Below are 23,723 nucleotides of genomic sequence, written 5' to 3'. Positions count from 1 at the left end.
TCTGCGTGGGTTTCCTTCCACAGTCCAAAGACATGCAGGTTAGGTTGCATTGGTGATTCTAAATTGTCCCAAGGGTGTGCTTGGTATGTGGGTGTGTGTTTGTGTGCGCACCCTGTGGTGGGCTGGCACCCTGCCTGGGGTTTGTTTCCTGCCTTGCGCCCCGTGTTGGCTGGGATTGGCTCCAGCAGACCCCAGTGACCCTGTAGTTAGGATATAGCAGGTTGGATAATGGATGGATGGTTGAAATGATCCAGAAACCATTAAATGTCGATGAGCTGAACATACAGTGCTGAAGTCAGCAGCTCAATCTCAGGGGCAACGTGCGTTAGTCCGATTACTTTTTAAAGTAACGAATAACTTTACGCAGTGCGGGTATGCGTCGCTTAACATTCACAATACGTTCGGAGATTTAGGATATGATTTATGTGATTTGAACGTTGTGTGTTCCCAAAGCTATATGGGACACTGAATAGTGTACCTGAATTAACTAAATTAGCCACCTACAGTAAAAGTATTCCAGTGGCAGAGAAGTATGTAAGAGTTGTACAGGATATGGACGAGGGGAGTGTGACCGTGGTGAGGCCTGCAGTTGGAGTGAAGGAGGAGAGATTACATCAGGGATCAGCTCTGACACCTTTCTAATTTGCAATGGTGATGGACAGGTTGACAGACGAGATTAGACAGGAGTCTGTGGACTGTGATGTCTGCTGATGACATTGTGATCTGTGCCGAGAGTAGGGAGCAGGTCGAGGAGACCCTAGAGAGGTGGAGATATGAGACAAGAGCAATAGCAGGACCACCAGGACAGAATACATATGTGTGAATGAGAGGGAGGTCAGAAGAATAGTGAGGATGGAGGGAGTAGAGATGGCGAAGGTGGATGAGTTTAAATACTTGGGATCAACAGTACAGAGTAATGGGGATTGCGGAAGAGAAGTGAAGAAGAGAGTGCAGGCAGGGTGGAGTGGGTGGAGAAGAGTGTCAGGAGTGATTTGTGACAGACGGGTATCAGCAAGAGTGAAAGGGAAGGTCTACAGGACGGTAGTTAGACCAGCTATGTTATATGGGTTGGTAACGGTGGCACAAGAGACAGAGCTGGAGGTGGCAGAGTTAAAGATGTGAAGATTTGCATTGGACAGGATTAGAAATGAGGACATTAGAGGGTCAGCTCAGGTGGGACGGTTGGGAGGCAAAAGTCAGAGAGGCGACATGGCGCTGGTTTGGACCTGTGCAGAGGAGAGATGCTGAGTATAATGAGAGAAGGGTGATAGGGATAGAGCTGTCAAGTAAGAGGAGAAGGGGAAGGCCTAAGAGTAGGTTTATGAATGTGGTGAGGGAGGACATGTTGGGGGTGACAGAACAAGATGACGAGGATAGAAAGATATGGAAGATGATCTGCTGTGACAACCCCTAACAAGAGCAGTCGAAAGAAGAAGTAGTATTTCAGCCACGGACGCCGTGATGCATTTCACGGTAATATTTCTGAAAGACAATTAAAGAGAGATGACAGTAGACACTCACAAGACTGGATGCTGCTGCCTGTGAGGAGAAGCATTCAAGTTTTTATTTGTAAGCAGAGAAAGTTCTTGTGGAAATCCTGATAGAAAGTACAGTGAATAAAGCCTTCAAAGAGAAGACCACCAGACCTGCTATGAAACATGGAGGAGGCTCGCTTATGTTGTGGGGCCGCTTTGCTGCGTCTGGGATTAATTAATGACCACAGGGAGTGAGGACGTCGGTATTACGTCTCATCTGAAGGCCAGTGCCATGTTTACAGCACGGAGATCCACACACAGACCACGGGGTAAAGTGCCCCATGATGGCCTCACCCTCAGCAAGCCAAGCTTTTCCTGGTTGGTCTCCCATCCATGTACCGGCAGGGCCCGACTGTGCTAAGCTTCAGGTGGGTGACACACAGGAGGTGCTGATAGAAAGTCGCAAGGTGCTCTAAGGCAGGGGTCGCCAAGTCCAGCCCTGGAGGACCACCATGGCTGCAGGTTTTCGTTCTAACCCTTTTCTGAATGAGTGACCTGATTTTGCTGCTAATTAACTTTTTTTGAACTAATTTTAATTGATTTGCTCTTGAAGACTCAGACCCCTTAATTGTTTCTTTTTCCTTAATTAGCTGCCAAACAATAATGAGATACAAAATGAGCCAAAACAACTGGTGTGGATCATACAATATCTGAAAATAAAGAAAGGTGAAGGTCTCAGGAATGTCGATCGATTTGCTCAGGACCCCCAAAACATTTTAACAGTACTCTTAGAAAAGAGAGAATCAACAATTTCAGACCACGAGAGCAGCAACAAGCCATGAAATTAAAGAACGGGTTTAATTAACGACAGGAATTGGCACCTCATTAAGCAGATGGTTGGAGTGAAAGTGGTTGGATTTTGAGGCCCTGACTTAGGTGGTCTTCTGTTGGCTCATTTACTTCACAGTTCATTTCTCTTTGGTTGCCATTTAAGGAAAGAAATGAAGCAAGTCAGAGGAACCATGAAGAAATTCAGGAGAACAAATCTTAAAAAAGTAATTCAATTAAAATGAATTCACAAGACGGGTCCTCCCTGTGTGGAGTTTGCACATTCTCCCCGTGTCTGCGTGGGTTTCCTCCCACAGTCCAAAGACATGCAGGTTTGGTGCACTGGCGACTCTAAATTGTCCATAGTGTGTGTGTGTGTGTGTGTCCTACGGTGGGCTGGTGCCCTGCCCGGGGTTTGATTCCTGCCTTGCGCCCTGTGTTGGCTGGGATTGGCTCTAGCAGACTCCCGTGACCCTGTAGTTAGGATATGGCAGGTTGGATAATGGATGGATGGATGAATTCACAAGAAGTTAATTAGCAAGACAAACAGGGCACTCAATTAAAAAGGATAAGAATGAAAACCACAGTCCAAAGACATGCAGGTTTGGTGCACTGGTGACTCTAAATTGTCCCTAGTGTGTGCTTGCTGTGTGTGTGTCTGCCCTGTCTGGGGTTTGATTCCTGACTTGCACCCTGTGTTGGCTGAGATTGGCTCCAGCAGATCCCCCCCTTGACCCTGTAGTTAGGATATAGCGGGTTGGATAATGGATGGATGGATGGATGAAAACCTGCAGCCACGGTGTCCTCCAGGACCGGAATTAGCGACCCCTGCTCTAAGATGTCTCAGTGTTTTCAAAATTGTGTGTTTCTTTTTTTTTTACTTTGCACTCCCTTTCATTTATTTTTTTAAAACATAAGCCCCACACTTTGGACTCTTAGACTTACTGGCAGGGACGATGAATTCTTTGTATAAACCGTACGTCATCAGTGGCTCAGGGAGGCTCCTGGAAAAAACAACATGGAGAGGATCGGATCAGTCAGATGGCACATGTCTGATGACAACTTATACAAAATGCTTGAGATGTTTTCAATAGCATCAAGTAAAATCAAAACTGATTCACCGAAACCACTTTGAATGCCAAGGCAGGAAGTGGCACTGGATGGAGTGCCAGCCTACTGTGGCACACACTCCCGAGTAAATAAACCAGGCTTTGTTTTATTTCAATTTCCTTCACAACAAACACTATCATAAGCCATATTCCAAAGCAGGATCAAATCATCAATCAGACAGACACTTACAGCACGCCCTCCATAATGTCACATTTCTTCCTTTAAATTTCCCCTTCTGCTAAACAGTTTAAAATCACAAAGCAAACACTTCAGACATCGTGATTGAAGTGCACATGGCAGACTTTCATGTTAAGGATATCTGCATACATTTCAGTCAACCCCTCTCTGGTCACCCTCCTTTTGCTCTGCTAACCCCCTTGACTGCCTCCCAGTCGCACATGTGTGACACCACCTTCCACCCATCCATGGAGGAAGAAGGAAGACAAAAAGTGTTCTTATTGGGCTTAATTGTAGTTGAGGCTGTGGTGGTGGGAAATGCTTGCTGGAGAGCGTTTCCCACAATAAAAGACTCCTTTGCACCTTTTGAACTTGTGTCCACACCCATTTGTGTTTGGGTGTACGGAAAGCTGGAGTGGCCCCTGGCGTCCACACCTCAAAACGGGCGGACTGTGTAGAAAAGTGTTGTCATTTCTACAGTCGTGGCTAAAGGTATTGAGAACAACCCAAGCGTTGGTTTTCACAAAGTTTGCTGCGTCAGTGTTTTTAGATCTTTGTGTCAGATGTTTCTGTGGTCTACTGAAGTAGAATTACAAGCATTTCAGATGTTTCAAAGGTTTTTCTTGACAATGACATGAAGTTTATGCAAAGAGTCCATATTTGCAGTGTTGGCCCTTCTTTCTTATTCAAGACCTCTGCAATTCACCCTGGCATGCTGGCAATCAACTTCTGGGCCCAATCCTGACTGATGGCAGTCCATTCTTGATAATCAATGCTTGGAGTTTGTCAGAATTGGTGGGTTTTTGTTTGCCCACCCACCTCTTGAGGATTAACCACAAGTTCTTATAAGAGAGTTCCCTGGCCATGGACCCCAAATGTTGATGTTTTGTTCCCTGGTCCACTTAGTTGTCACTTTTGCCTTATGGGCCCGGTGCTCCATCATGCTGGATTGTTCATTGCTGGTCACCAAACTGATTTTGGATGGTTGGGAGAAGTTGCTCTCGCAGGATGTCTTGAGCTCCATGCAAGGTCTCGCTTTATAGGGCGAGGATGATCATAAGAAAGGTTAATTACATCCCTCCTCGGGCAGATGTGGAGATAGCGGGTGACATCATCCATTCCACAGTTGCTAAATTACAAACGCAGCACCCTGAGGCGCTTGTGCTAATAAGCCGGAGACTTTAACCAAGTGACGCTGGACAAAACATTACCTGCCTTCTCCCAGTCTGTGGATTGTAACACCCGGGGAAATAGGACTATCGACTTACTGTATGCAAACGCTAAAGACGCATACAGCGCCACCCCGCTGTCTGTGCTTGAGAAAGCAGATCATAACCTGGTTCTGTTTCAGCCTCACTACAAACCAAGAGTGACGGCGCTACCTACAACCACACGCTCATTCAGGAAGTGGTCCCCTGAGGCAGAGCAGGCTCTGAGAGACTGGAACAACAGACTGGAATATACTGTAGGGGTCACATAGTGAGAACATTGAAGAGGCTGTTGACTGCACAACTGACCACATCAACTTCTGTATGGACATTGTAGTTCCAGTCAGAACAGTATGCTGCTATGCTAACAACAAGCCATGGATTACAAGTGACATCAAGGGCCTTTTGAACCAGAAGAAAAGGGCTTTTAAAGGCGGTGATCAGCATGAGCTCAAGCGCGTGCAGAATGAACTCAGAGTCCAGCTCAGGGCGGTGAAGGAGCAGTACAGGAGAAAGCTGGAGCGGAAGTTGCAGAATAACAGCATGAAGGAAGTGTGGGATGGGATGAAGATCATCACTAGCTGCAGCTTGAAGTGGGGTGCCACCATCGAGAGAGACGTGGATAGAGCAAACCAAATGAACAACTTCTTAAATAGGTTTGACCACCCTAACCCACGCTCACCTCAGAGTACTGCACCCTCCACCTATCCTTCTGCTGATACCAGCATAAGAGAGACATCCCAACCCACAATTACAGCAGCGCAGGTGAGCAGAGAGCTGAGAAGACTTTGTGCCAGCAAAGCAGCGGGTCCAGATGGAGTATCGCCACGACTGCTGAAAGCCTGTGCGTTGGAGCTGGGGAGTCCTCTACAGCGCATCTTCAACCTGAGCCAGAAACAGGGGAGAGTCCTGAGGCTTTGGAAAACATCTTGCATCACCCCAGTCCCAAATGTATCACGTCGTAGTGAGCTGAATGACTTCCATCTGTCGCTCTGACGTCACATGTGATGAAGAACATGAAGCGGCTGCTGCTTCACCACCTGAGGCCACAGGTCCGCCATGCCCTCGACCCTCTGCAGTTCGCATACCAGGAGAAGGTGGGAGCGGAAGATGCCATCATCTACATGCTACACCGATCCCTCTCCCACTTGCACAGAGGCAGTGGTGCTGTAAGAATTATGTTTTTGGACTTCTCTAGCGCCTTCAACACCATCCAACCTCTGCTCCTTAGAGACAAGCTGACAGAGATGGGAGTAGACTCACACCTGGTGGCATGGATCATGGACTATCTTACAGACAGACCTCAGTATGTGCGTCTCGGGAACTGCAGGTCTGACATTGTGGTCAGCAACACAGGAGCGCCGCAGGAGAATGGACTTTCTCCAGTCCTGTTCAGCCAACATACATCGGATTTCCAATACGACTTGGAGTCCTGCCACGAGCAAAAGTTCACTGACGGCACTGCTATGGTGGGCTGCATCAGGAGTGGGCAGGAGGAGGAGTATAGGAACCTAATCAAGAACTTTGTTAATTGGTGACCTACAACTGAACACCAGCAAAACCAAGGAGCTGGTGGTGGATTTTAGGAGGCCCAGGCCCCTCATGGACCCCGTGATCATCAGAGGTGACTGTGCAGAGGGTGCAGACCTATAAATATCTGGGAGTGCAGCTGGATGATAAATTGGACTGGACTGCCAATACTGATGTTCTGTGCAAGAGAGGACAGAGCCGACTATACTTCATTAGAAGGCTGGCGTCCTTCAACATCTGCAATAAGATGCTGCAGATGTTCTATCAGACGGATGTGGCGAGCGTCCTCTTCTACGCGGTGGTGTGCTGGGGAGGCAGCATAAAGAAGAGGGACGCCTCACACCTGGACAAACTGGTGAGGAAGGCAGGCTCTATTGTAGGCACAGAGCTGGACAGTTTGACATCCGTGAAAGAGCGACGGGTGCTGAGCAGACTCTTGTCAATCATGGAGAATCCACTGAACAGGATCATCTCCAGAAAGAGGAGCACCATCTGTCACCATCCTGCTCCACTGACAGACTGAAGAGACCCCACACTATGCGACTCTTCAATTCCACCCGGGGGGGTAAACGTTAACATTATACAAAGTTATTGTCTGTTATACCTGCATTGTTATCACTCTTTAATGTAATATTGTTTTTTATATCAGTATGCTGCTGCTGGAGTATGGGAATTTCCCCTTGGGAATTCTATCTATCTATCTATCATGTAGTGCCTTTCATATCTATCTATCTATCTATTATATAGCGCCTTTCATTTCTTTCCTTCTATCTATCTATCTATCAATCAATCAAAACTACAAGGGAGGAGCTTGTTAATGACCTGAAAGCAGTTGGGACCACTACAGTTGCCAAGAACACAACTGGTAACCCACTACTCAATCATGGATTGATATCTTGCAGCGCCCGGAAGGTCCCCCTGCTCAAGGAGGCACATGTTCTGTACAGGCCCGTCTCAAGTTTATAGGTGAACATCTAATCGATTCAGAGAAGGCTTGCGAGAAAATACGGTGGTCAAATGAAACCAAAATTACGAGCTCTTTGGCATCAACTCCACCTGCCATGTTTGCAGGAAGAGAATGCTGAGTAGGACCCCACAGTCGAGCACAGAGGTGGGCACATTACACTTTAGGGCTGTTTATCTGCTCAGCCAATGAGGCGAGATCTCGCATGGAGCTCAAGTCCGAGGGTGACTGATGGTCATTTTATGTTTCTTCCATTTCCCAATAATGGCACCAACAGTCGCCACCTTCTCACCAAGTTTCTTGCTGATGGTCTTGTAGCCCATTTCAGTCTTGTTCTGGTTCTTTGACAGCTCTTTTGGTGTTGTTCATGGTGGTGGGGAGGTTGGAATGGAAAGAATCGATTCTGTGGACAGGTGGGCTTCATACACATCACGAGTTGAGATCAGGAGTATCTGGAATTGACTAATTGATTGATAAATTATAACCAGTCCGTGGGAGCCAGAATTCTGGCTGAGTTGCTGAAGATCAAATCCTGATTTCTGTCAATGACATGCAAATCAATTTCTAACTTTGATGTAATGTGTTTTTTCTGGTTGATATTAAGTCTCGCTCTCCATTAAAATGAAACTACCATAACGATTAGAGACGGCTCATTTCTTTGTAAGTGAGCAAACTTACAAATTCAGCAGGGGATCAAATACTTATTTCCCCCCCTACTGAACAGAGAGAGACTGGAAGTTCACATTGACCAGTGCCTGCCCACAGAAAGAGAATGTTCCGGCTTAACATTTTGGTTTGAGTTGATGGGATTGTAGACGACTTACCGCAAGTACTGCTTCAGAGCGCTGGTCACGGTCTTAATTTCCCAATCTTCTGAGGCTGAAAGATCCACCTCTGTGTAGCTCTTCTCATCTGTAAGACAATTGTAAGCATTTTGCTGTCAGTTATGTACTTGAAGTGCCAAACAATGACTGACTTTAATTTTTTCTGAATGCGAGTATAACTGAGCGATATGGGAAAAAAAAAAAAAAACTTTCAATATAATGTCAGGTGTTCTATACTGTAGTTCCTTTCACATCAAGTGCATCACAATATATTTGAAAAATCCAAGATGGTTCAATTTATGGGTTTATAGCGCCTTCCGTGTAAGTTTTTAAGCAAAAGAAGATTAAGAGGAGACGTGATTGAAGTGTTTAAAATGATGAAGTGAGACAGTAACTTTAAAATGAGTTCATCAAGAACACGGGGGCACCGCTCGGAACTTGCGAGGGGGAAATTTCACACAAACATTAGGAAGTTTTTCTTTACCCAGAGAATCACAGACACGTGGGGTAAGAGACCAAGCGGTGTGGTGGACAGGAGGACTTTAGGGGGCCTTCAGAACTCAACTTGAGGTGTTTAGCAGACAGGACTGGCGAGCTTTATAACACACTGGTGAGGCCTCATCTGGAGTCCTGCGATCAGTTTTGGTCTCCAAAAAGACATAACAGCACTGGAGAAGGTCCAGAGAAGAGCAACAGGGTTGATTCAGGGCTACAGGGGATGAGCTATTAGGAAAGATAAAAAGAGCTGAGCCTATAAAGTCTAAGCAGAAGAAAATGTAATGTAATAAAATGTAAAGTATTACACATAGGAAGTAAAAATGTGAGGTTTGAAAACACAATGGAAGGTCTGAAAATCGAGAGTCCACCTTATGAGAAGAAGTTAGGAGTCGTAGTGGACTCATCACTGTCAACTGCCAGACAAGCCATTAAGAAGGCTAACAGAATGTCAGGTTATATAGCGCCTTGATGTGTGGAGTACAAGTCACAGGAGGTTCTGCTCAACCTTTATAACACACTGGTGAGGCCTCATCTGGAGTACTGGGTGCAGTTTTGGTCTACAAAAAGACATAACAGCACTGGAGAAGGTCCAGAGAAGAGCAACTAGTCTGATTCAGGGCTACAGGGGATGAGTTATGAGGAAAGATTAAAAGAGCTGAGCCTTTACAGTTTAAAGAAAAGGAGATGAAGAGGAGACCTGACTGAAGTGTTTAACATTATGAAGGGAATTAGTCCAGTGGATCGAGACGGTGACATTAAAATGAGTTCATCAAGAACACAGGGACACAGCTAGAAACTTGTGAAGAGGAAATTTCACACAAACATTCAGAAGTTTTTCTTTACACAGAGAATCACAGACACCTGGAGTAAGCGACCAAGTAGTGTGGTGGACAGGAGGACTTTATGGACAAACTGAAGCACCTGACCCGTACTTGCAGGATTTTATGCATCGTGCTGTTGCCACATGATTGGCTGATTAGAGAATTGCATGGATAAGCAGCAACATAGGTCTGCCTACAAATGTGTGCAATGAGTGACTGTTAAGTGCCCGGGCTGTGCTGAGCTTCACAAGAAAAGCCTGCAACAAGTCTGTCCCTTCCAGTCCTTAATAAGACAGGACAGACTGCACTAACAGACTCTTGGTGTTGTTATTTCATACTGGCGCAGTCTCTCCTGGCACAGAAGATATGGTATTTGATATAAAGATTGCCTTGTGTATACAGAACCATGAAGAAGATTTGTAAAGGTTGCTTTAGCTACGCAAGGCACTGGCCAGGAGAAGAAATGGAGGCATCCAGCCTTAAGCCTCTAATCATTTTTTTTTTTGGGATTTACCCAAGTATGGCCCACCACAACATTCTCCACCAGACACTGGGCATCTTTTTTTAAAGACATTCCTTCTTCATAAATCACAAAAAAAGATTCCCTTGTAGTGAGCCACATTTCCTATGTGGCTTGAACCAGAGCAGACAACCGCATGGAGCATTTAGTCGAGCCTTCTCTGGGAGGGGAGTAACGGGCTGATGGTAGTCCTGCCTGACTGGTCAGGGTGGCTCACATAAATACCGTGTTTAACAAACAGGCCAAAAACAGGAGGCAGAGATGGGACGTCTGTAATGTCAGCTATAAGAGTGGAGTCGAGAATGAGAGGACTTACAAACGGAGGATGGAGAGTAAGGAAAGTGTGCCCTCTAGTGGTGAAAGGAAAGAACTGCAAAAGGAGACCTGCTAGTTTAATTACCAACACTTGTGTGACTCTGAAAAGATAGATAGATAGATAGATAGATAGATAGATAGATAGATAGATAGATAGATGTGAAAGGCACAATAAAATAGATGGATATAAGTGAAAGGCACTATATAATAGATAAATAGAAGTGAAAGGCACTATATAATAGATAGAAAAAGTGAAAGGCACTATATAATAGATAGATAGATAGATAGATAGATAGATAGATAGATAGATAGATAGATGTGAAAGATAGATAGATAGATAGATAGATAGAAGTGAAAGGCACTATATGATAGATAGATAGACGTGAAAGGCACTATAAAATAGATAGATTGATCAGTCTGAATTCATTATAAAAAAGAGAGAAAAAAAATAATTATTACACAAAATTAAAACCACACTAAAGAAAGTGTTACTGTTTAGTGACAATATACTCACCAATTAAAATGTTCAGTAGTTTTTGAACCCGGGAGCTGACACCAACAACTCTGTACAGCCCCTGATCCTTAATCCCTGTAAAGAAATCAAGATAATTCTTATAATTATAAGTGCCAACGCAACATTAGGCTTCATGGCAATAAGTCCTAGGAAAATTGGAAATTAATGTCAAAGCTGTCTTATCTTATCTTAAGACTACAAAATGACAACAAAAGTTCAGAAGCAATGTCTCCATGACCAAACAGTTAACTTTATGAGCTGGAATGTTAAAGGTATCAATCATGAATTAAAGAGAAAGAGAGTATTCTCTCACCTAACAGGTCTAAATGCTAAAATAGTATTTTTACAGCAGATCCACTTATTAAACAAGGATCAGTTTCGGCTGCACACAGACTGGACTGAACAAATATTCCATTCCAGCTTTACAAAGTAAACTAGAGGTGTGGGAATTCTTACACAAAGAAGAATCTCATTTGTAGTAACAGATGTAGTATCTGATTCTGAAGGGAGACATGTGATCGTCATGGGCAATTTATTTAACTGTAAAGTGATTCTGATAAATTTCTACGCACCCAATGTGGATGATAGGGACGTCATCCAAATCATATTTGCATCCATTCCCAATGTGAACATTCATAAAATTATAATGGCTGGGGACGTTAACTGTGTTTTAAATCCAGACCCAGATAGGTCACTTGTTACAGGGGTGACAAAATCTAACACTGCAAACACAATCACACAGTTTGTAACTGATCACAACTTATCAGACCCCTGAAGATTTCTAAACCCAAACTCAAGAGCATATTCCTTCTACTCACCAGTGCATCATTGCTACTGAAGAACTGATTACTTGCAACGATTCAATCTTGTAAGTATGACGCTATTGTTATCTCCGACCAGGCCCCTTTGATCATGGCGCTCAAATCATTATGCCCCATATACTCATCTCGCAGATGGCGTCTTAACAGACGAGAACTGTACAGAATTTATATCCAAACAAATCGATTTTCTTTTTTTTTGTGAGACAAGTACATCCTCAAAGATCTCTACTCTGGGAAACTCTGTAGGCTTTCTTAAGAAGGCAGATTATCTCGTATCTCTCCCACAAAAATAAATTGGAAATCAAGATAACACCTCAGTTCCAGAGAACACACATATTTTATCCGAGTGGCACTGGGCACAAGGCAGGACCCAGCCCAGGACGGGGCACCAGTGTATAGCGTAACCCAGTCATGCCCACCCACACTCACAGTCACACAAAGCCAATCTAGAACTGCACAGCTCTGACTGTTTGGGGAGATTGGAAGAAAACCCCGAGTTACCTGGGGGGGCATAGGGGGGAATGTGCACACTCTGCACAGACAATAACAAGTCATGGGATTCAAACCCAGGATGAAGGATCACTACTGTGCCAATGTGTCTTTAAAAAAAAAATATGTAGGTAATGGTGAAGCCCGAAAGACAAGTGGCATTGCCATCTCATTATGAGTGAATTCCCAGTTCAGACTTCACCTGTATAGAGCTGGAACACAAACACACACATTACTTCTGTAATGAAGCCCTCAGAACGAGGAGTTTCTTCAGTGTCGGAGGATACCCTTCTCATATCACGGACACGTCTGTCAACCAAACCAGGAGCAGACCTCATAACATCTGCTCTAAGAGGAACCCCAGTAATGAAACCCGCATCTCACTAGATCTCCCATTCCACCCTAACACTCCGTATCTCCCAAAATGTCATTAAATAACAATCCCCCATTTTGTGAGAGGGGTCTGGCACTTTGAGGCCACATCCACGATCGGACCGAAGTGACATTTCATTGTTTGTGAAAATGAGGACATCCATCCACAGGGTTTTAACACTAATTAAAATAAATGTATGTAACGTTTTGTCAGATCATAGGCTAATTTGAATTTAATTTAAATGAAGTGTAAATGGGTCAATATTTTATTTAACACTGATTGAAAACAAAATGTATTTAAAGCCTTGACAGATTGCAGGTTTATTCTAAATTACGGTATATACTTGCGGATAAGTTCTTCCGCAAATAAGTCGGGATTTGATTTTTCCGTATAATTTAACATGCTTGACACACGATGACACCAAACAGCAGAGTGACGACTTTTCTCCCTTTAAATCCGCCAGTTGACTGATTGCACGATTGGAGATGTCTGTGATATGAACTCAAGAAAGCAGCAAGTTTGAAAAAATCACTCAAATCTGAATTTTTAGGGTCTCCTCTATAGGAACCAACAAGTGTGTCCAGGCCATTTCAAAGATCTTTGTAGAATAAGTAGACTCTTGTCACACTTGCTTTACTTTACTCATATTAAAGACATGCTTTGATTTCATCACTTTTCAGGGGACAGACAGCACTTTTTCAATGAGCTATAAAGGCACCAACAAGTTCGTCCGTGTCTGTAATATTTTTTTGCTGTTTGATTATAAATTCTTTATATTGAATGATGTCTGGTCTTGTTAACTATTAGCTTTTGCCAATTTTAGGAAGCATTTTAATGAAAGTCCTGCTGCTGCTTTAGCACAAGGACCAAGTATTGAGAAGAGAGCCAGAGGTATTGAGCATAGCAGAATTCTGACTCCAAGGTCCCGTTTATCAGTAATTTACAAGGATATGAGAAATGAAGCTAATCATGTGCTTCTCTGATTGACAAGTAACTGGAAGTCCATCATCTCCTTCCATGTATTGAGTGACTCCATGCATGTGTTAATGAATATATTTTCTCCATCCTGAATCTGACATTGACACAAGTCAATAAATGAAACTCTGAAAATACTTTTAAAGTATCCACAAAACAAATGTAAAATAACTCGCACCAAGAATGCAAAATTCAGGGGTTAGTTTTGGGCTGGATGAATTAACCTATGCGCCATGGGAAAAGAAAAATGATTAAATTGAAGAATAAATCAATAGTTTAATTGTGTTGACTAAGTGACGCTTTACGGGCACCTGAGTCAAACGTACCTCTTGACTCGACAGCACGGATGCAGTTCCTCACGAGTGAAAAGCCGACTTCATTCAGGTGGGCCTCAACTGAAAAAGAAACAAGAAAGACACAGTCAGAAGGGGGCGTCTGGAAGTGCGCTCTGAGCAGAAAGAAAAAGACAAAAATTGAAAAATTTGAAATAGTTTGCAGTTCTCCAATGGGTTTACGGAAAAATCGCCCCTCACATTTCACCCCCAACAATTCGCCTCCCACATTTCACCCTCCACAATTTGCCCCCTGTAGATAATGAGTAGATTACAGAAATTGTAATTGTAATCTTGCAATTTACTTTGGTGTAATAGATAGATAGATAGATAGATACTTTGTCACTATCCTGCTCCACTGACAGACTGAGGAGATCGTTCCTCCCCCACACTATGCGACTCTTCAATTCCACCCGGGGGAGTAAATGCTAACATTCATTTTATTTTAATTTTTTTCATTTTTTTACTATTTAATTTAATATTGTTTCTTTGTATCAGTATACTGCTGCTGGATTATGTGAATTTTCCCCTAATAAATGCACATGTTAAAATTGCCGAAAAATTAAACACGTCCTTTGCAGGTGGAATGTTTTTCACAAACCCAGATTCTGTGTTGTTCATCTACTGTTCTCTTTGAAAACACATAAATGTGGCTGTCATCATCTACCAATTTTCTTTTGCCTTTTATTGACAGAACTCTCTTTGTCATTGGAAATTTTTATAATATTATATGGTGTGGTGCATGGCAGTGTATATATTGATATTGCACTGTCTGCGACGCACTACTTATTGACGGAACTCTCTTTGCCATTGTAATTTTTTATAATATTATACGGCACAGTGCGTGGTGTGGCGGCGTAAATATTGATATTGGACTGTCCTAAGCTCCTTTTTTTATTTCAAAACATTCCAATATACATTAATAAATCATTTTTTAGGCAATTAGATTCAACAATAACCTAATTTATTTGGAATTCAAAACATCCACGCATCAAAAGAGCGACCCTACAAAGACAAAAGGCAGAAGGTGGCATGGCTCTACCTAACTTCCAGTTTTATTACTGGGCAGCAAATATACAGGTGATAAGAACCTGGAGACAAATAGAAGAACATACACAGGAATGGACCGCAATAGAAGTAAAATCCTGCAGTACTACTTGGTATTCCTTGCTATGTGCTCCAATAAATACACGTTATCGGCAATACGCTAATAACCCAATTGCGCTCCACTCACTTAGAATCTGGAACCAATGTAGAAAGCATTTTAAGATGGAGAAGCTTCTATCTGTGGCACCTCTGCAAGAGAACCACCTCTTTCAACCTTCACAAACATATGCAGTTTTTAATATCTGGAAAAAATTTGGAATTAACTTGCTTACAGATCTTTATGTAGACAACGTCTTTGCATCCTATGAACAATTACATTCCTAATTTAACATTCCAGCGACACATTTCTTTCACTATCTTCAAATCAGGAACTTTGTTAAACATAACCTTCCAGATATTCCTCCTTTTCTGTTTCCAGGGCATGATCCAACCTGCAAACGTTGCAATCAAGTCCCAGCCTCAACAGGTCACATGTTCTGGGCCTGCACCAAATTAACATTATTCTGGACCAAAATTTTTAATTACCTCTCAGACAGCCTTGGTGTGACAATCCCTCCTAACCCATTAACAGCTGTGTTTGGGGTTCTTCCTGAGGGGCTTAAAGTGGAGAAGGACAAACAAATTGTGATGGCATTCACTACACTCTTGGCACGCAGACTCATTCTGATAAACTGGAAGAACCCAAACTCTCCTCTTTTAAGTCAGTGGGAAACCGATGTGTTATATTATTTGAAAATGGAAAAAATCAAATACTCAGTTAGAGGATCCGTGCAGACTTTTTTCAAAACATGGCAGGATCTAATCAGTAATATTTTAAAATAAGTTCATAAAGCACAGAGAATTTATTAATTTAGGTATGTTTACAAGCCTTAAATTTTACGCTGTTTGGCTTGCTCTCTCTTTCAGGGGTGGGGATCAATCTGTTCTTAACTCAATTCTTCTTTTTGTAAAAACTTGATTGCTTTGTATGGATTGCAATAAAATTAATAAAAAACAAAAAAAAAAGATATTGGACTGCCTGCAATGCACTACTTATTGACGGAAGTCTCTTTGCCATTGTAAATTTTTATAATATTATACGACGCAGTGTGTGTCGGCGTATATATTGATATTGGACTATCTGCGACGCAGTGCTTATTGATGGAAGTCTCTTTGCCATTGTAAATTATTATAATATTATATGACGCAGTGTGTGGCGGCATATATATTGATATTGGACTATCTGCAATGCACTGCTTATTGATGGAAGTCTCTTTATCATTGTAAATTTTTATAATATTATAGCACCGCGATGCACCTGACATAGTTCGGGTGGTGGAAACAACAAACGCGCCCTGCGTAACGCCAGTAGTGTGTTTGGATGCATTAAACTGAGTAACAGTGCTGACAAAAAAAACTAACAAATAACTGGAATGCTATTTCGATATTTAAAATTAAATCAAAATACAAAAAAATTAAATAAAATACAGGTAATCTTCTTCTTCTTTTGGCTGCTAAACTTTAATAAATGATCCAGGTAGGTGATAGGAAAAATATCTGGGGCAAAGTGGGAGGAGTGAAATTGTATGAGGGGCGAAATGTGGGGGGCAACTTTCCTGGATTCCACTCTAATGTTGGTCTCCATGGACTTGTCTTCTGTCAGAAATGTTTTTTATTACCGTTCTGCGTGAATACGAGATTAAAAATTTTTCTTGGCCATCACTATAAACTACCCAGGTTGTAGCGGTGCTACTGGGGCTTGAAAGTGCAATTCCCCGCAGTCCCTGCAGGGGCTCTGATTGGTCTTCTTCTGAGGGTGCAGGGGCTGTTGAGTTCAAGGATGCCGGTGAGACCTTTTTTGGAAAGAAAAAGGTATTTTGTGGTTCGTGCCTGAAGTTCTTGTCTGGTAGTTGTGCTTTCTCATTTTTTGTCTTGGATCGTCTTGGTCGGGGGTCTGGATTGTCTGCCGTCTGACTGTTATGTGAGGACTGTACGTGGATTTATGGCCATCCTGTGAAGAAAGGAGCGCTCCTGAACCTGTCCACCCGTCTTCACCATTTCAGGAACTAGCGGTAGGACTATCTTTACATTCCCCTTCAACGTGCGGATCGCTGGACTATTTACCTTCATCTTTACATTACATCTGTTGCCATTTTTTGATAGACTTTACTGTGTGTGGTTTTTGTTTGTGGTCTGTTGTATTTAATGTATAATCGCCGTAAGGGGAACTGGGGTGAGGTTCGCTGTTTTCATTTATTATTGTTAATACGTTCTTTATTTGCTGTTTTATTTCCGGTGGCTTTTTGTCTCTGTTTGTGAGTTTGTGAGGGTCAGGCCAAGGCTGGGTGCGCCCCTGGAATCTCCACTAAAAAAATAAATAAATCACCGTCTCTTCGACTGTGTGAATCTTCGCGGCACCGGACCGCTACAAGGTTACGCAACAGATAAAACTTTTGGGTGAATGTTCCTTAAAAGGCTGGTCGATTTCACACGGGACCACCTCCCACACTGCTCAACACACTGGTTTCCTGATTATTTTGCTTCCTTATTTAATTCCATTGTACAACACAAGGTAGGCGCCTCCTCCATCAACAAACAGAGCACATTCCCATTTTAAATACATTCATCCCAACTCGTCCTTCACCAGTTTATTCACATCTGCAGTCTCTTCGGCCTGCTTGTATCGAGAAAGCATGCGCAGCCCACGTCCTTTGCCCCCAATATTATTTTAAGGAGTACTTACTTCCTTCTCTTTTTGCATAGGTTCGGCAAAGGGTGCTCACCTGATTTAGAAAAAAGAAGAAGAAATTGTATTATTGAACAGCCTATCAAAAGACTTCACATTAGCATATTCAATAATGGAGAGATGGGCCAATAATAAGGTGGATTCAGAAGGTACTCGGACCCCTTCCCTTTCTGAACACTTTTATTGGGTTGCAGGTTTGTCATTTTTACCCACCAATCTACACTCAACAACCCCATCATGACAAAGTGAAAGTGAAAACATATCGTCAGAAAGGGAAGCCAATTTATTAAAAATCGAAAACTGAAATGGCAGAGTGAATGGTACAAATACGACGTCCAAATGTCCTTCATGTAAAAATGACAATACGTTGAAAAACTGTCTTGGATAATAAACAGGGATATTCACTCGAAAGAGACCCTGAATATTCTGTTGTAACTCCCGTTAGGGTGAAGCAATCTGAACCACAAAAATCCGCTCTCTATCTTGACGTATTTGTCATCGATTGCACTACATGCAAGGCTGGAAGTGGTTTCCATTTTCTGCCAGACACATTTCGATGCGGTGTTCCATGTTCCTGAACGTATCGGAAAGTGTCTCGGGCAGCAATTTCATGTAGGATGTTTTCTTCAAATTTTCCAGAGTTGTTCCGATAGACTTTTCCTTTGAACAGACCCCAAAGGAAGAAGTCTGGTGGTTTTACCCCCAGTGACCGTGGTGGAAATGACACTGTCGCCAAAGAAGGATTCAGTTTTTACCATTCTCCTTGCCGATGTGTGACATGTTGCTCCAACTTGCTGCAAGTAACCTTCCGTTAACTCACGATCGATCATCCAGTTGATTCTGACATCGATTAAACGAATTGGTGACCCAATAGTTTTGCACCATGAACAGGCTCTGCTCAGTAATGTACACCGCCATCCTGATGAGAAGTCGAGTGACTGAGTGAAGGGGTACGGGAGGTACGCACCCAGAAGTTGCAAATGGGAGGTTAAACGTCGCCTTCCTCATCGCTGTGACTTGTTCTAAGCTCCATATACTGAGGAGCACATTGCACGTTGTTTCGTTCAGATTGCTTGGTCCTAGCGAGAGTCATTACAGAATATCCGGGGCTTCTTTCGAGTGAATCTCCCTGTATAACACATACTTTACGCTTGAATATATTTGATCTGTTTGTATTTTATGCGATTCATAATATAATAGTTAACAAATCAAAATCAATTACAACAGATATAGAATTTTGAAAGATTTATTCAAAATTCAATTCTGTTTCCACTTGAGGTGGGCGCAGTTCCAATTTCAATTCAGTTCCAAGAAGGTGAACTGGAATTAACAGATGTGTTACCGATTTATCTTACGAATGGGCTCCAGCCCTGGAGCTGGCATTTCATTGTTCAAACGAGGGAAGCCAAATAATAAGGGCAAGCCTGGTATGGTAGCACAATCTGATTTATCTTTTAAAGGATGGCAAGTTACCTAAACGTGAGATGAAATGAGTGAGATGAGTGGGCAGGAGGAGGAGTACAGAAACTTAATCAAAGACTTTGTTAAATGGTGCGACTCAAACCACTTACATCTTAACACCAGCAAGACCAAGGAGCTGGTGGTGGATTTTAGGAGGCCTAGGCCCCTCATGGACCCCGTGATCATCAGAGGTGACTGTGCAGAGGGTGCAGACCTAGAAATACCTGGGAGTGCAGCTGGATGACAAATTGGACTGGACTGCCAATACTGATGCTCTATGTAAGAAAGGTCAGAGTCGACTATACTTTCTGAGAAGGTTGGCATCCTTCAACATCTGCAGTAAGATGCTGCAGATGTTCTACCAGACGGTTGTGGCGAGTGCCCTCTTCTACGCGGTGGTGTGCTGGGGTGGCAGCATAAAGATGAAAGACGCCTCACGCCTGGACAAACTTGTTAAGAAGGCAGGCTCTATTGTAGGATTAAAGTTGGACAGTTTAACATCTGTGGCAGAGCGACGGGCACTAAGCAAACTCCTGTCAATCATGAAGAATCCACTGCATCCACTGAACAGTGTCATCTCCAGACAGAGGAGTAGCTTCAGTGACAGACTTTTGTCACCGTCCTGCTCCACTGACAGACTGAGGAGATCATTCCTCCCCCACACTATGCGACTCTTCAATTCCACCCGGGGGAGTAAATGCGAACATTAATTTTTTTTCATTTTTATTACTATTTAATTTAATATTGTTTCTTTGTATCAGTATACTGCTGCTGGATTATGTGAATTTCCCCTTGGGATTAATAAAGTATCTATCTATCTATCTATCTACCTATCTAAATGAGCAGAAATCCATTGGGCTGGCGCTGTGCAACGCACAGCACTGCAATACTTACAGACTCCTTGCCACCCATCGCCTCCATCCACTGCTTTCGGTCTTCTTCAGACAAAGCCTGGACAGTGATGACGAGTCCTTGTCTGGGGAATTGCAAGAAAACAAAGGTTATATTTTATTGTTGGCATGTTAAAGGGTTTATTTCTGTTTCAAGATAAAGACGTGCCGAACCATCCCTACTTGAAAATATGATGCAAAACATGCACACAGACACGGTAGTTGGTAGGTGTATTGACCTCCACAAACAGAAATTATCCATCTAGAACAGGGGTCCCTCAATCCCAGTCCTGGAGAGCCGCAGTGGCTGCAGGTTTTTCTTCTGAGCTGGTTGCTTAATTAGAAAGCAATTCTTGCCAATAAAGCACTAACAAGCTATGCAATTAAATTAACTCTGCTCTGTCAGGTCATTCTCATATCCTAGATTTTCTTTCCCTTTCTATCATGCAAATGATTTGAAGGCTAAAATGGACGAGTAATTCTCAGTTCTTCACTTTTTTCTCTTCATTTTTCTTCCAAGTATTTAATTAAACCCAATAGTGCAGATAAATACACACAGGTGTAAATGTAAAGAAGCTAAATGGAGAAATGCTGCTCTCTCTTGTCATTTGCATGTTATTGATAATAGGGAGCAATTAAAATAGCTGTTTAAGACCAAATTAAGCAATAAGGGCTCAAAATCACTAAAGTGAAGCAGAAGTGTTACTTTAGCAATAAGTGCTTTTTATTAAGCAACTGGGTTGGAGCAAAAACCTGCAGCCACTGCGGCTCTCCAGGACTGTGATTGAGGACCCCTGATCTAAAAGAAAACGTAAAATGCTTTCTTATTAGTTAACTTAATTGCTGAATGTATCTGCATGTTACGCCACATGTGTATGTTGTCTAACTAGCTATGAGTGTGCAACGGAGACAGTTTAAGGGCTTCAGTGATGGAAACTCTCGACCGATCCAGGGGCTGGTGCTGTCTGCTAATGGCCTCTCTCTTCTCCTCCACCTTCTTCTGCAGAAAGGAAGATTGACGGCTCTCCTCCTCTGACGTCACATCCAGGGGTCCGCCCACCTTGATGTGCCAGCTTAGTCAGTCACCCAGAAAGGATTCCTGTCTGAGGAAGACTCAAATTGTGCTTAACAATGCATTTTCTTCGATTTATTCTTTATTCCAATTATAGTAGATTTGCTGGTATCTGGAAGGTCGTCAGTTCAAAGTCTAGAAGAGATCCTACTCTACTGGGTCCTTGAGCAAGACCTTTAACTTGAAAATTGCCTCAGGGGCGCTGTACAATGGCTGACCCTGTGCTCTGACCCCCAAGGGTCATGAAAAAAGACAATTTCCCCTCTGGGATTAACAAAAATATATTGACATTGTCTTGTCTTGTTGTTACAGTGGCGTAGTCGGCTGGATTTAATGCAAAATGGAAGATGACATTATTATCAGTCATTATTGATGATATCAAACATTTTGTGGGACAGAGTGGGCTTGGAATGCAGTCAATGAAATGACAATCTTTAAGAATGAAATCAGAATGAAATGTTGGGACAGCTTAGTTTTTAGCTAAATAAACGGGCTTGATGGACTGAATGGTCTCAGATTTCTTATGTCTATTATAAAAAAAAAACTTGCGACGAGACGTGATCTTTTGAAGAGAGACAGAGAGACACTTTCACATCATGCGAGACGGTCAAGTCACGTCATACTTACAACCTTTGGAAGCCCAAGTGATACACATGCAGAGCAGGTTAGAGATAATGGAAGTAAGAAAATTTAAAAGTCTCAAAAAAAAAGAGTAAAGATTGCATTAGCGCGAACAAACTGAAAATATTTACTTGGTGAAATAATGGAACAGCGAAAAGAGAATAGTGTTTGAGGATGTTTGGGGGTGAAGAAAGACAAGGCAGTGAGACAAAAGGACATGGTTCTGTACAGGCTTTCAAATGTTTGTAGTGCCACGCGAAATGCAGATCATGCGCCACGGCAGCACCAGCAACAGCAAGCCAGCAGCTGATCAAGCAAAGAGGAGGTAAAAATAAAACAACTGTTATTTGTTTCCCATTGTATCACCTTTCAAGAGGTGTTTCTGAGGAGCAACCACGTGTCCTTGGGATACATTCAGCACCCCTCTTCACAACAGCATGGGGGGGGGCAAAGCCCCCTGGTTCTTAAACAATGAAAGCCACCATGTAAAATAAAGCCTGAGTCCTTGAAGAAGACTGCGGGGTATCACATTACTTACTTTATGGTTGAGGAATGGGGAAGAAAAAAAAAACACATTTCTTACCGGTCTGTGACTTCGATCTCCAAGCAAAACCTCCTGTCAATGGAGTCCATGGGCTTTTTAGTACAGGATTTCAAGATGACAGACTCCGGCTCACCCTGTAAAATAGGAACTCCGTTACCGTTACTGTACTACCCTCATCCTCAAGATTTTAATTTGGCAAAATTTTAAACTGAAATCGAAAAAATAAAGACTGATATATGTCATTCACAAATGTTGGGTGTGTCTCACACCTCATGTGGACCACTTTTAAGAGAATATTGTGGAAAGATATTGAGGTTACACCACAGGTAGCTAATCTGCCACAACGAGAACTGGAGGGGATGATTATGGAAAATGATCAGGAGAAGAAACGTTGTCAAAAGTCAGATGAGGTTCATTAACCACAAATTAAAACCCGTCTGTCGTCAACCATCAAAACGGCTATCAACAGATACCAACACTGAAATGCCTATTAAGTGTCATTAACAAAGTTTGGAAAGGCAGGCGGACCCCTGGCTAGCCCATATGCCATTAATTTACATTCATAATGTCCTGTTGTTTTATTGAATTCCACGTTCCATTAACCTCCCGACTTAATCCAAATTAAATTAGAAGCACTTTGGAAGGTCAAGCCCAAGTGAACATTGTGGAACCGCTGACTTGGTAGAGTAATAATGAGTACGTTAACATGTTGTTACGCATGCACATCTGTGGATCACCCTCTGGGCTCATCTGAAGCAGGTACTACCAACCCAGGGTTGAGAGGGTGCACTCACGCTAACCTTCTCTTCTTATCTTCCTTCTGCAGCACCCAGTAGACACTCAGTAAAGGCAACTGACTCTGCCCCTTCGGGTCCCGGCCCCGAGGACCAACTATAAAAACCCCTCATCCTCCATAGTTAAACAGTTCTGTTTTGGACTCTAACCTGTACACATTGTACTCTACTGTACGTATGTACTCTACTGTATGTATGTACTGCTCAAAAAAAGTAAAGGAACCCTTTTAAATCCAAGTATAGCATCAAGTCAATGACACTTGTGGCCTATTGATTTGGCCAGTTAAGTAGCAGAGGAGCTTGTTCATCAGTTTCAGCTGCTTTGGTGCACTAGAGGGGCCACAATGAGATGACCCCCAAAACAGGAATGAATGGTTTAACAGGTGGAGGGAGGCCACTGACATTTTGCCCTCCTCATCTGTTTTGTCACGCGTTTTGCATTTGGCTACAGTCAGCGTCACTACTGGTACTATGAGGCCATACCTGGACCCTACAGAGGTGGCATAGGTAGTCCAACTTCTCCAGGATGGCACATCAATACGTGCCATTGCCAGAAGGTTTGCTGTGTCTCCCAGCACAGTCTCAAGGGCATGGAGGAGATTCCAGGAAACAGACAGCTACTCTAGGAGAGCTGGACAGGGCCCCTTGTAGAAGGTCCTTAACCCATCGGCAGGACCCACCGCTATCTGCTCCTTTGGGCAAAGAGGACCAGGATGAGCACTGGCAGAGCCTACC

General features: G+C 42.9%; 1 protein-coding gene across 2 annotated transcripts in view; it reads right to left on the bottom strand.

Annotated features, from left to right (window-relative positions):
- Positions 1–23,723, bottom strand: part of arhgap10 (Rho GTPase activating protein 10) — a 203,980-nt gene that overhangs the window by 27,540 nt on the left and 152,717 nt on the right. For both annotated transcript variants that reach the window (XM_039750226.1, XM_039750227.1), the window contains exons 10-16: positions 22,234–22,328; positions 19,962–20,043; positions 17,604–17,643; positions 13,769–13,837; positions 10,785–10,859; positions 8,117–8,204; positions 3,249–3,307 (exon numbers count right to left, since the gene is read on the bottom strand). In XM_039750226.1, the coding sequence (XP_039606160.1) occupies positions 3,249–3,307; positions 8,117–8,204; positions 10,785–10,859; positions 13,769–13,837; positions 17,604–17,643; positions 19,962–20,043; positions 22,234–22,328 (508 nt within the window). The remainder of the gene's footprint in view (positions 1–3,248; positions 3,308–8,116; positions 8,205–10,784; positions 10,860–13,768; positions 13,838–17,603; positions 17,644–19,961; positions 20,044–22,233; positions 22,329–23,723) is intronic.

Source organism: Polypterus senegalus, chromosome 4 (assembly GCF_016835505.1).
Source record: "Polypterus senegalus isolate Bchr_013 chromosome 4, ASM1683550v1, whole genome shotgun sequence".
NCBI classification, from domain to species: domain Eukaryota; kingdom Metazoa; phylum Chordata; class Cladistia; order Polypteriformes; family Polypteridae; genus Polypterus; species Polypterus senegalus.
This window is presented reverse-complemented; position numbering and strand designations above follow the sequence as displayed.